The sequence below is a fragment of the Bombina bombina genome, chromosome 1, assembly GCF_027579735.1.
Source record: "Bombina bombina isolate aBomBom1 chromosome 1, aBomBom1.pri, whole genome shotgun sequence".
NCBI lineage: Eukaryota > Metazoa > Chordata > Amphibia > Anura > Bombinatoridae > Bombina > Bombina bombina.
This window is the reverse complement of record NC_069499.1, coordinates 820829821-820844511: the sequence shown is the minus strand read 5'-3', so window position 1 is coordinate 820844511 and position 14691 is coordinate 820829821. Positions and strand designations below refer to the sequence as shown.

Below are 14691 nucleotides of genomic sequence, written 5' to 3'. Positions count from 1 at the left end.
AAACTACTTTATGATTAAATTCTGTATGGTTTAATATTCTGACATATGGTACATTTTTCTTTATTAAAACCTACAAAAAAAAAGAAACATTTAAGTTATTTTTTAATATATATATATAATGTTGTATCCAACAAAAAATGTGTTCTATTTTCAATTAATTAAAAAATTATTTATATAATAGTTTTTTTTATATAATATTGTTATAATATTTCCATGTGGTTTCTTTTTTTTAAAAATATTTTTAAATGTTTAGCAATGGTAATTATTGACATATACATAAAGGTAGAAAGATTTACAAGACAAAAATATATTATTGAAACAATATTTCAGATACAAAAAAACACATTAGCCTGAAAACATTTTGCTCTTCTATTTTCTGGGAAAATAATCAATATATGCCACTCATTTCTTTCAAAGATTATATCATAAGTTTTTTTTACTTAAGATGTTTAGCCATAAAGCCACAGGGTAAAGTTTTTAGTTTGGAGTTTGACACAAAAAAGGTTTATTTCATAACTTCAATATTATGCCATATTCTCCAAAGACTCTGGGTATTTATTACTGCAGTAAAAAACAAAAAAACAAAGAAAAAAAACAACAAACCCTGAAGCTTTAATTTTGTTTATAAATTTGAATGAATGGGTACAGCTTGGAAACCAACCAAATGTTTTACTACTGAACAAATTACATCTTTATTGTAAACTGAACATTTTAAAGGCTTTGATATAGATGTAATTTCACAACTACAATCTGTACCAGCTCTGTAAAAAAATAAATAAATTGGTAGGTGGTCCATTTGGTTGCCATAGATACTAAGCTAAGCAGGAAATAGTTGTATTTTTAAAGTTTTTAAGGTTGTAAATAGGTTGTAAATTTTAAGTTGCAAATAGGGATCTTGGGGAAACTGTTACAACAAATTAAATTTTTAATTTGTATTTTAGAAAAGAAGAAATCAAGAGTTTTTTTAATTAAATGTATTTACTTTATAATTAACTAATTAATTAAATAACACTTTTCATTCACACACAGCCTTAAATACAAATGATTTGCCAATTTGGAGATGGGTGACTATTTCTACACAATTATTTAAATGACATAACCCTTGTTTTAGCATGCACCATCTGAATATTTAAAAAAAGATATGCTCATTATTTCAACAGTTATGATTTAGAATGTTACATTCATTTCATATACTGAAAAAAATAAATTAACACTCAGTCTAATCAAATATGAAGGTGACTAGACCTTGGGCTTACTAAAGTTATGACGTTTGTATGCAGAAATAAAGTTTGCCTTTACATTCAATATTCAAATGTCATTCTAGAGTCGTTCAGCTCCATATATTCAGAGGAGTGATAGATCTTTATGGTTGTGGAAGAATAGTTAACCTAGAAGTATGTTTTACTATAAAAACACAATGTCAGGAATTGTAGAGCTTAAAATGTTGCAATGTTTGAAATGTAATTGTATCTTGCGCCTTAATTGGTCTCAAACAGCATGTTACAGGTTAAAATGTTGCTCTGTTAGGATGGGAAGAGATTAGTGTCATGGGTAAGCGGAAATCTTGCAAAGGCATGTTGAATTTTTTTTTTTCTTTTTAATAAAACCAAAATATACAGTAGACTTGTGCAGCCCAGAAAAGTTCAGTTCAATAACGAATATTCAGGGTATTTTTGTTTCCTAGAAAATTCGCTGGCTGCATTATTCGGTATTCGTTTTCAACTAAATTAATACCTAATATTTGTAGAACATTTTACATTTGTTTTTGTTAAGTGAATGTACATGTCCCTAAGCTACAGGTGAAAAAGTTCACCTGTAGCTTATACTTACTTTTAGCGCATGGGAGAGCCACGCTAATACACTTCTATTCTTCAGAGTCCTGGTCACGCTAATAGGATGCTAAGCGCGGCATATCCCAGGACTTGGACTAAAGGACTTAGGGTAATTTAAAGAAGAAGAATGAATACTGATTAATTGTATTAGCATTTTGTTATTTTTTTTCAATTTCGCTGGTGCATTCATTCGGATATTCTTTAAAATTAAATGAATATCCGGTTTTCGCAAAAAAATTGCACTCTTAAAGAAATTAATGCACATCTCTAATATGCAATATATTCAGAAAAATATTTCTTAGAATAATTTTCACAGTATTTTTCACATTCCTTATTCCACATCTTGCCTACATTAAATGTTATTTTTTAATATATATTTTATTTAAAATAATATATGGTTCAGTTGTAAAGATGCTATTTGACAAGTAACCGAAAGAAATGTTTATCAAGCCGTTGTATATTTATCTCACATTAGCTGAATAACATAAATTTGGGGAATACTTGTATTTGATTATTTTTATTGAATGATGAGCTGTTAAAGAAATATAAATAATGAAACTATTTATAAGTATGAATCTCTTCAGAAGAATGAGTATGTACTGAATCTCTTCAGAAGAATGTGTATGTACTATTTCCATAAATCCCCATTTGTATAAAAAATGAATGTTCAAAAACCAGATGATCCAAGAATAATCCATAATGATGCAGCATTCTCTTGGACCTAGATAAGTCATTCTTCCACTTCCTGATTTTATCTGGCTCTTTTCATTATTCTGTACTGGTTTGCTATTAATCTAAGCCGATACCATCTTCTACATGCAGAGAGATGATATGAGTCAATATTTTACATCCTTATGACTGCTCTATATGGAAATTAATAAAACCGGTCAATATTTTAATAGTAAATAAATAATTCAAATGATCAAAAACTTTCCAGCATGGAAATAAATGTTACTAAATGATTGTGGGCCTTTTTTTGAGCATTATATTACAATGTATGTGTGTCTGACACCCAGATCCCTGTATAACTAGTTAAACAGCTCTTATGCTAAAATGTGCCTTTCTAACAACTTCTTCGATAATCTGGTAAGAGCGGAGATCTTTAGATCCTCAAGGCCTATAAGTGCAGCTTGGGTGTGTCCTAAAATTTCTAAGTACTGTTCAAGGGCTGGCTGCAAACATGGGCACAGGATTCACATCTGACACAAATTTAAAAAAAATAAAAATAATTATTATCTAGATCTATGTAGAAACCTAGATATCACATAACTAAATTGGTACATTAGTATGCTTCCATAAAATGCAAACCTGCGTTGTATATTCATAGTTACCCTGACACAATGTAGGAAAAGAAGTACACACCAAGTTTGTGAGGCACGTACAGTACATTTAAAGGAGATATGAAACCAGATTTTTTCTTTCATGATTCAAATAGAGTATACAATGTTAAGCAACTTCCCAAATTACTTATATTATCAAATTTGCTTCATTCTCTTGGTATCCTTTGTTGAAGACACAGCAATGCACTACTGGGAGCTAGCTGAGCACATAAGATGAGCCAATGAATGAGCCGAGGCGTATATGTTAAGCCACCAATCAGCAGTTAGCTCCAAGTAGTGCATTGCTGTTCTCAGAATTCACAAGCTCCACCCATGACACACCAATCCACACCCACAGCCTTGCCCTGCCCTATAGCCTACGTTTTCACTCACAAAACACTGGTCGCCCAGGCACACAATTTCCCAAACCTACCTAAAAAAACCAAAACAGTTGGGAGCTATGTAAAACGTATTACATTTATAGGGGTATATGTACTTATGTTCTGTAAATTTCACTGTTGAAAATGTATTTATTTTTAATACTTGTGACTACAGCTTTTTAATCAGGTGTCTCTAACATGCACCACAGCGGTATACATGTGGCCCTTTACTGACACTCCCTGCCCCCATCCCAATTGAACAGTGCAATAAAGGACTATTACATACAGAAGGGTTGAATAACAGCAGTAGATTTTGTTTCTGACAAATTTCAAAGTTTCCTTCAATTTCCCTGCACCCTGTATCACGTGACAGCCATCATTGAATTACAGGCTTGTTTAGGTATACACTATGCACTCTGGCACATGCTCAGTACTAGCTGGTGCCTCCGAAATAATGCATATAAAAAGAACGTACAGAATTTGATATTTGCAGTGTTGTATTCAAAACTGCATGCTCTATCTATGTCATGAAAGTTTAATTTAGTTTCCCTTTAAGTCAGATAAAAACAGGTTTCACTATGTCCATAAAAAATTAAGAGAAAGAATAGTTTAATGAATCTTACCATCCTTCTACTATTCATTTTATGGTAAAGGGACATAAAACCCAATTGATTTTATTTCATGATTTAGATAGAGAATACAATTTAAAAAAAACAAAAAAAACTTCCCAATTTACTTCTTTTATCTAATTTGCTTCCTTCTCTTGATAGCCTTTTGTTGAAAAGCATATTTAATAGGTTCAGTAGATGCTGATTGGTTGCTGCAATTTAGATAATAGAAGTAAATTGAAATGTTGTTTAACGTTGTATTCTCTATCTGAATCATGAAAGAAAAAAATTGGCACTTTAACTAGAGCACAGGTGAAATAATAAACTCACCCATCGGCTGATTATTTCACCTGCGCTCATGGAATAGCTGTCATATGCAAATACTTTTTAGAGAAGCCATAGGGTTGCGAATAATCCCCAAATTCTATCTAGGTTAACAATGTTTTATCTTAAAGAAGCAAAATACAAAAGATCTTATCAATATATGAAAGAAATGTGATAACTAGTGCATTTTTACTCAATATATATTTATATCTATGTCCCCCAATTCAAACTGAAGATTTATATATATCTTTTTTTTTTTTTTGCACAGCAGAATGTGTTAAACAGGTTTTTTTCCACTGTATTATAACAAACTATTCTCCTAAATGTTTTTTTTTAATAACCTTGTGCTAAATTATACTCAATCTGCCTAGTATCACAGTATGGTAGAACCCATAAGCTTTATAAAAGTCTATTTCTGGTCAATTGTACATTTATTAACTACAAGGAGGAATTGCAGAATCTACCAGCTGCAAAGAGGTTAAAAGCTATCCAATTTAAACTTGTTACAAGCACCGAGGCCTATAGAGTAGAGACAGATAATGGGACTTATTTTAATGAGGTAGAAAAGCAAAGAAAGAATATCTGATGTACATACTGATGAGAATAAAAAGCTCTTGCATTTCAGAACACTTAGCTATAAATATACACTTTGCATATTTATGGGCATATTAAAATAGATATACTGAATTGTTAAAAGCCGTTTTTTGCCACAAATGTCTCTTCGTGCCCATGTAGTACAATTTGGCAAAAAAAGTGCATGTGTAAATAAATTGACTTTAAAATGACATTGTACACAACAAAAATGTATCAAGCATATGACAGAGGAACGATTATACATTTTAAAATAGTTATAATTTATTAATAAACTTATATTTAGTCTTCCCCAGCATTTCCTTTATTCAGGATTTGACAGGCATGTGGTGCAACCAATAAGAGAGGCATCACACACCCTATGTATTTACCATACTGCATTGCAGTTTAAAGGGTTGTGTGACAGTTTCTGCTTGGGACCTACAATACTCTGCAGATCAAGAGAGGTACTTCTGCTATGTGTTTAACACCTTTGTGGGGGTTAAACACACAGAGGTGCAGGGTCACTAGTCTTAAAGTTACATGCTCTGTAGAATTAATCCATGTAATTTTTTAAATATAATTGCCCTTTAAGTTAAACAGTGAATATGCTCACTGTTTACTGCTGCAGTCACAGGGGGATTGTGCCTTTGTGAGATACCCCAAAAAGAGTGTTCTGCTGTTGAAATACATAGGGTGTGGAGTGCCTCTCATACTGGCTGCACCACACAACTGACAAATCATGTAAAAAAAGGAAATGCAGGTGTGGTGGCTGGTGAACAGAAAAGGAGAATATTAAATGTAAGTTTTTATTTAAATTAAAAAAAAATGCAAAGCTTGCTTATATATTTATAATCTATGACATATATGATCTTCAAAACTCTACATTTACCACCAATTTAATTGTTTACTGACTAATAAGGACAACTCCCACAGCTGTATTGGTGGATAGGAAAAACCTCTACAAGTCTGATATGAGAGATTTTTTTTCAGCATAGCGACATAAGCAAGGATGATAGAAAGCTCCAATACCTTTTGAAATACCCTGTTTTAAATAAAATAAATAAAAACAATTTTGTTTAATAACATTTTAATAGTGGTCAACCCTAAAACAAGTTAGAGGGACATAGAAATTCTTTCATTTTCTGCCATGCGAAAAAATGATGTCCATCTTTAGTCTTTAAGCCCATAAAACATGTCAGAATTAAAATCTTCCTGCTTCAGCACAGTTGTATCATTCAGTATCAGTCAAATTGATTATTAATCAAGCAGAAAATTCTTTTAATCCTGGCCTTGCTGTAGTTTTTATGACCGGAGTTGGACATCCTAATCGAAATGAAATTGATTGAAATTGACATAACAGAAATACACTGCCCTATTTTCCAAGAGAATTTTTTTTTATTGTTGTTGACTCAACGCCCCCTGCCTTATGCTCCTGCTGCAGGGTTAAACACATAGAGAAAACACTGCACACCTGGCAGGAGCAGAAGAGTTTTTTTCTAGGCCCCACAGCGATTGTTGTTCTAGGCCTCATCTGCTGCCAGGTCGGTAGCAGAGTGGCCCTGCAAGATGCTCTGTGGACTACCTCTGCTCCCTGCCCCTGGTGCCCAGCAGGGACGCAGAACTGCAGTGGCCCACTAGCCCTGAAAATCTGGACAAGCAGCGGGCCACTCTTACCTGTGAGCCACCAGGCATTGCAGGGTCTGCAGGGCCAAGATTTTTGCCACTACCAGGGGTGTGGCTACAGATGGAACCTTATTTGTGTGTGTGTGTATATATATATATATATATATATATATATATATATATATATATATATATATATAATGTTAAATAAATACTGCACTCACAGGCCTGTTCAAGTATATATATATATATATATATATATATATATATATATAAAATAACATTTTACTAATAAACTAAATACATTTTTTCCCATGTCTTTAACCACTGTAAAGGAGTTAAAAACATTCAGTAACTAAAAAAAAAAGGTGGCTGCAAAAACGTAGGCATTGTTGATCAAACATTACAAAATGGTTAAAAGTCTAGCTGTAATCAAAAAAGTAATCTGTCAAAGTTTAATTTACACCTGCGATATCCAACATGAATTGTGTAGAAAACAATAACCAAATATGCCAGTTTTGATTGGCTTATTGGTTACGTCCTCCTAAATGGTATTTTATTTGAAGGCATTATATAGACACAGTAAAAAGGAACTTTGTTCAACTCTAAAATGTGCAAAAAAAAGGAACATTTTATTTTTGTACTTTTTTATTATGTCTTTATTTAAAAGTCATGTTTTGTATCTAAGCGTGAGCTGCAAAAATTGTATGCAGAGTATTTTGTACTTCTTTTAAATGACTTCAGTGTTTGGAATATGATGTTCTACAAGACATATGGCTAGGTTTGCTATGACACAAAACAGTCTATTAATATATTCCAGTATGATTTAATTATAAAGCAATATCACTCGTTTCAGTTTGACACTCTGGTTTATTATCAATATTATTGTCAAGTTTTGATATTAGCCCTCAACGCTTCCATCAATACTGCACCATAATAAGACTGTAAAATGCTAGATAATTCACTTAGTACTAGCTAATGTTGCTGTTACTGTTCAAATTGGGCTGAGTACAGCTCACTGCATCAAAACATATAGACTTCATTAAATGTGTTGCAGAAGGTTTATTTATTTATTTATTTCAATCTTTGGAAACTTGTGTTGAATAAATTAATATAAGTTTTTGGTTTCTGCAATCATATAATACTAAGACGTTTGACAAGAATCTTATACATTCGGTTTTGTTTACTTTTTTGGCTGTAGGGATAATACTATTATTTGATGCAGTCAAGGAAAATGTTATCTGATAGAACTTGACATGACACTAATTTATTGTTGTTTCTTTCCCCAGCAGTTCAACCTTCAAGGACTTAGAGGGGAACAGTCTCAAGGACAGCGGGCATGAGGAGAGTGACCAAACGGACAGCGAACATGATGTCCAGCGGGGTTTATACTGTGACACCGCTGTCAATGACGTGCTGAACACTAGTGCAAACTCAATGGGGACTCAGCTACCAGACCAAGGTACTGCAAAAAACAAACAAAAAAAAAAAAAAAAACAAGATAGGGCCAAAAAAATAAATAAATAACAGTACATACTGAATTGTGTGCATAAACGCTGCAGGTCTTCAGGAATTTAGCTTGCCTGTAAAATATCACCTCCTTTGGTTGGTGTACCAGAGCTGCTTTTAATTATAATGCAAAAAAAGAGTCAATCTAAAGCTCTGGAGAATTTGAGCAATAGCAACAAAAGTGCAAGCATTTTGCTCTTTCTTTATAAATGATTAGGATGTATTGTTGACGTTTTCAGCTGTATAAGCATTCCCCATCTTTACTTTGCCTTGAGCAAGGCTGCTTATGCAGAAAAAAACTGGAAATAAATTAAAAAAAAATATTAATACCAACTTGTTATATAATGTTTTCCAAATCCCTCAACTACAATGCAGCATTGTAAATGAAAGATGTATTGTAGAAAAAAAATGCTAAACACACATTCTGTACATTAATAGATATCTGTATTTAAAGGGACAGTCTAAACCAGAATTTTTATTGTTTTAAAAGATAGATAATCCCTTTATTACCCATTCCCCAGTTTTGCATAACCAACACAGTTATATTAATATACTTTTAACCTCTGTGATTATCTTGTATCTAAGCCTCTGCAAACTGCCCCTTTATTTCAGTTCTTTTGACAGACTTGCAGTTTAGCCAATCAGTGCCTGCTCCCAGATAACTTCACGTGCACAAGCACAGTGTTATCTATATGAAATACATGAACTAACACCCTCTAGTGATGAAAAACTGTTAAAATGCATTCTGAAAAGAGGTGGCCTTCAAGGTCTAAGAAATTAGCATATGAACCTCCTAGGTTAAGCTTTCAACTAAGAATACCAAGAGAACAAAGCAAAATTGGTGATAAAAGTAAATTGGAAAATTGTTTAAAATTACATGCTCTATCTGAATCATGAAAGTTTATTTTGGCCTAGACTGTCCCTTTAATTGTATAATTAGTTTTTTGGTATTTTTGCAATCTGTGTGTTGTAATATAAGTGCAGTAGTCTTCATAAAGTGTTCTGGCAGATGCTTATTGGTAACCATATACTATACTTAAAATTGATTTGTCTACACAGTTATCTGCATCTTTTCCATTAGTTTACATGTTAAAATGAGGGTTTACCATAAGGTCTTCAAGCTGCTTTTCCATTATTCTAGTGATTATGTTACATGTTGTACAGTATGTGTCAGATGTGTTGCTTGGAAGAACAGATATCTAATGCCTGGGACAGAATTCATATTTAACACCATTAAATGTGTTAAACAGTATTACTGCACTGATATATAATGTGCATGTGAATTTAAAGAGACATAGATGTGATTTGACTGTGCAGAAGAGAGCATATTTTTTTTCATTAGTCCATTTTTTAAGGGTTAAACTCCCCTGTCAATAATTGCCTCATATATATATCTTTCCCTCAATGTATTGTATAAGTATTTCAGATAGTCCTTTGGCAAGAATGAAAGCAAGCATTTACCCCAGTTTTATAAAGAATATCATATGTTAATTGCAAATACCTTGCAACAGGGGACAGCATTTTAATGATCTAGGAAATACAGTAAAAAAATATAACTGGCTAATTTGTTTTGGAGTTTGGAAAGTTCAAAATCATAGTAATAAAATTATTTAATATATAGTTGAAATCCATTTTCTACTCAAATCAATGCATTTCATCCCTGTTGCATTTAATCAAGGTATGATTTTTGCCTAGAAAACTAGGGATTAGTATTAAAGAAATGATGTATTTGGCAGCATAAAAAGCATTTGCATTGTTGGAATAAATGTAACCTGTAAGATTCCAAGCCTTGGCATCAGTAATTTCTTGTGTAATAGCAATTTATTATTTGCTGTGCATCACAACTACTTTTTAGAGGCTAGCTATATCATTTGGGCGTAAGATATCCCAAGAAGTAAAGTTAAATAACAATTGTAAAGTGATAATTATTTATTGCTCATCTGCTTTATTGTATTTAATTGACAACATTTCCTAGATCTTGATGATCTCAACTAATATTGGTGTAGATTCCAATCCACCTGAATAGTCTTCCAACACTTAAGTAGGTTATAGGCATTTGGTTATAATGCTGCAGAGGCTGTTGCAGTCACAGTGTAGATTCATTTGCACAATCCTGTAAAATGCTTTTTAAAAAGTGTCGGGCATAAGAATGAGCTTTACTAACCTCTCGACCATCTCAATCTAAACTCGTCTGAGGTGACTGACAAACCATGGATCAGGGGGAGCTGCATTAATTTGTGCAATAATAAATGTGACGAGAGAGAGAGAGAATGTACACAAGCAAAGCATTTGGCCCAATAGTGATAGGCCCAGGAACACATCAAGGTCTCTTATCCCATTGGGTACCTAACCTACAGCCACACATGCTAGTTTTTAACCAAACAAGGGTGACACTGACTTTTGTAATTTTCCTAGACAGGTACAAAACACAGAAATGGAGTGCATTTTCAAACCAGAGTCGGTACACATCCCATGCCACTTGGTTGTGAGTTTTGCCAGTGGCATTAGGTGTGTACCCACTCTGGTTTGCAAGTGCAGCCCATTTCTGTGTTTTATTTGTATATACGTATATATATATATATATATATATATATATATATATATATATATATATATATATATATATATATATACTCATTTATTAATTGCATGCATGTTGTTAATGTTGCTGAACTGTAAAATAAGTATTCATATAAATTAGGTTTTATGTTTTATGTGTGTTTCAACTTAAAAGCAAAATAATAATAATGAAAACTTTTGTATATTGTAACATAACATGGGTGTTATTTTTTTTTCAAAATGGACTCAGCAGTTTCACTGATTAATTGGAAAAGCTTTGAAATGTATTCATTTAAAAAAAAAAAAAAAAAAAAAAGAATATTTTTGCCCATTTGGGAGCAAAAATTAATACATAATAATAAGGAAAACATATAAACATTTTAACATAATGTCTGTGTTTTTCAAATGGTTCTGGCACGTTCTCTAAATCATTGAAACAGCTTTGAAAGTGATTAAAAACTCCCAAGCTTCTTTGCAATGCCTACTGGAAATTTTCATTAAAAATTGTACAACAGAGCTTAAATAAAGATAAATTCACTACTAATTCACCACTAATTTACCAAAAAATATATAAATTAATTAAACAAGTGAATAATTTTCTGTATACCTATCCATCTTATGTATAACTACCTTTAGTATATATTGGTAAAAATATAACTACAAATACAATACATAAGGCTTATACTTTCTTTAATGAAATGGACACTTCATAATCAGTGGGTTTAATGATAAGAATTATTTAAAAGTGGAATCTTTTACTGCTTTCCTAAATATGTTTAGAGGTAAAAATAATATTATAAAGGAGACGAAAGAAAACACTGATATTGAACAGCAAGATTCTCTTATGATGCTTAAACTGTCTTTTCTACTTTTAGTGGGCTGCGGTTTGTTGACCAAAGTCATAAAGAAAGATCAGTTGGAAATGGAGGCAATATACTGTACGTTTTCTATAGGGAGAGGAAGAAAGCGATGGCAATTTATAGATCTGTAATATTACGCTTTTATAGAAAGAAACCAGCATCTTTACAAAAGTGTTGAATATGTGGGTATAAAATAAATATTGAAAACTGTAGAGAGCAATTTATTTAAAATTATTTTAAATATGTGTAATGAGAAATTTGAATATATTCATTGAGAAAACAAATTAGAATATTTTATGCTGCATCCTTTCTTTTAGTAATAGTGTGTACGCAGATTGTATATATTTCTACTTGTGTGAATGCAGCTCGTTGGTCATATTTAGATTTAAAGTTGTTAAAGGGACAGTATACACTCATTTTCATATAACTGCATGTAATAGACACTACTATAAAGAATAAGATGCACAGATACTGATATAAAAATCCAATAAAAAAAACTGTTTAAAAACTTACTTAGAAGCTGTCAGTTTGGCTCTGTTGAAAAGGTAGCTGGAAAGACCACTGCAAGTGGCAAATAAGACACTCTCCCCCTTCTTTTGCATATGAAAGACCGTTTACACAAACAGGAGCAAGCTGGAGAAGGTAGCTGACTGTATTCACATAAAACTTTGGGGCTTGGTTAGGAGTCTGAAAATCAGAGCAATGTTATTTAAAAATAAGCAAAACTATACATTTATTTAAAAAAAAAACTTTATGGGCTATATAAATAGATCATCTACAAAACATTTATGCAAAGAAAAAATGAGTGTATAATGTTCCTTTAATAGTTATGTATACTGTGTTACAAAGCATAATTAAAAGCTTAACTTAGCAGAGTTTACACATTAAAACATAAAACTAGTTTGATTAAACTAGTTTATTTAATGACTTCAAGTGGAGCATACACTATGTACACACACCACTTATACAAAGAGGAGTTCCCCTCTTTCAAATAAATGTTTTCATATCCTGTTAGCTAATATGAATTGCAGTTGTCTACTAGGTGATTTTTTTTTCTTCTGTGCTCTTAGGGATCTTGGCTCTGAAATGGATTCTATCGCCTACAACCAAAATTGATGATCACTCTTTTGAAATAGGAGATGCTCCTCTTTTAAATAAGGGATCACATACCAAGGTGGCTGTCAGTCAATCACAATGACAACATATTGGTGTTCCACAAAATTATAAGAATTTCTGTAGCCTCTCATCCCCTAAAATACATAGAATGATGATAGACTTATATTTTTAAAAGAAGCAATGGGTGTTTCTTTGCACATCCAGCTGTCAAGCGATTTCCATAGCAATGGCAAACAACTTACAACATTGTGCTTATTTGGAAAAATAATGATCCCTTATTTCTAAGACAGATCCTTTCCTGAGCAAAAGATATCTGGAAAAAATAAATAAAAAAGAACTTAATAAAATAAATGAGTGATAAACACATAGATATTTTGGTTCTTCAATAGTTTTTTTGATAGATAGATGTCTGTACGTTTTACATAAAATGCGAGTGCTTGTCCAGCTTGAAAAAACAAGACAAAACAAAACAGATATGATGATAATGAGCTTGGGTGACTAATAAAACTTTGAACTTGATATTTAAAAGTGCAGAAAACTAAAAATGGCTTCAGCATGTGAAATGACTTGGCAATCAAAGGGTCCATTTAACAGCTGACTAATCATTGATGAGCAAAATGTAAGCACTTTGAGAAAAACAAATTTAAGAAATGATGAACTGATGATCTAGATTATAGTGTCTGATTATAGAGAAATTCATAAAAAAATAAATACAAAATCACAAAAAGGATTTTTTATATATATATATATATATATATATATATATATATATATATATATATATATATATATATATATATATATATATATATATATATGTGGAAGAAGGAACACTCTTGTCTTTTCAAGTGTACTTTATTTGAAAAAGTGCGTTTCGGAGACACACTCCCCTTCCTCAGACCAGTCCCCGAAACGTCACACTTTTTCAAATAAAGTACATTTGAAAAGGAGGAAGGGGAGTGTCCCCCCAAAGCGTCATGCTTTTTCAAATAAAGTACACTTGAAAAGACCAGAGAGTGCCTTCTTTCACTTGTTATAGCTAACTGTTGGCACCCTGGCAGTTGTCATTAAGGTGAGAGTGCTCTTTTTTTAAATATAAATATAAATATAAATATATATATATATATAATCATATTTAATCTAAAACATGGATTCAAAAATCAAAATCCAGGAAATAACAATGGTTACTATAGCTATAGAGGCCATAATATATTTATGGTAATTTAATAGTAAGGCTATTTAAAATGTAAAGCAAAACCAAAGTATCAAAAACCATTAGTATTTTAAAATCAGAAAAAAAAACAGACAGACTGGAGGGGTTCAGCTGTTGCTATCTGCTATCAAAATCTCTCTTGCTTTGTCCCTTTTCAAAAGATCACATTTCCTTTTATACAGTTTAAAAGCTTCTATGATATCACTACGGCCCATTCTCTTTGGCAGCATGATGACTTATAACGCTGATGATACAGTAGCCCTTTTCTACAATTTCATACGGCTTATCAGAGACGTGTAAAAAACCTTCCAGTCCAAGAAGACATAAGCTTTAGATCTTCAGTTGCATCCAAAGTTTCATTTGTATTTCGGCATAGATGTTTTTTTTTTTAATGTCTTACTGATGCAAACATTCTAAGCAAACATCTTGTCTTTTTCAATTAAGAAGTATGAATTCATTGTGGTGTATGGGCTCATTGAAGCCTCAGGGCGTTGGATCTGTCTTGAGATAAGCCGTAGCTGGAGCTCAGCTGGAAGCCTTACTGCTCGAAGACTTAAGGATGTAAAAACAAAATTCTGTGATTATGTGTTCGGGTCTTCAGCTGTTTAATGCGATTCACGGTAAACATCATTAAAGCCTTTTGTTTTGATTTCATAAATGAGTCAAATGGAAAAAAGGTTTTACCAGTCCGTTCTTATCATTTCAGATGCACTGTGCATACTTAATGTTCCAAGAATATAAGTGCTGCTGATATAGTTCAGAGAATGATAAATAA

The 14691-nt window shown here is 32.1% G+C and overlaps 1 protein-coding gene across 3 annotated transcripts in view; it reads left to right on the top strand.

The window, feature by feature from the left end:
• The window catches only part of PCDH19 (protocadherin 19), a 184267-nt gene that overhangs the window by 109843 nt on the left and 59733 nt on the right, over positions 1 to 14691 (top strand). For 2 of the 3 annotated variants that reach the window (XM_053699398.1, XM_053699396.1), the window contains exon 4: positions 7949 to 8121. In XM_053699398.1, the coding sequence (XP_053555373.1) occupies positions 7949 to 8121 (173 nt within the window). The remainder of the gene's footprint in view (positions 1 to 7948; positions 8122 to 14691) is intronic. The other variant, XM_053699397.1, reaches the window with a different exon arrangement.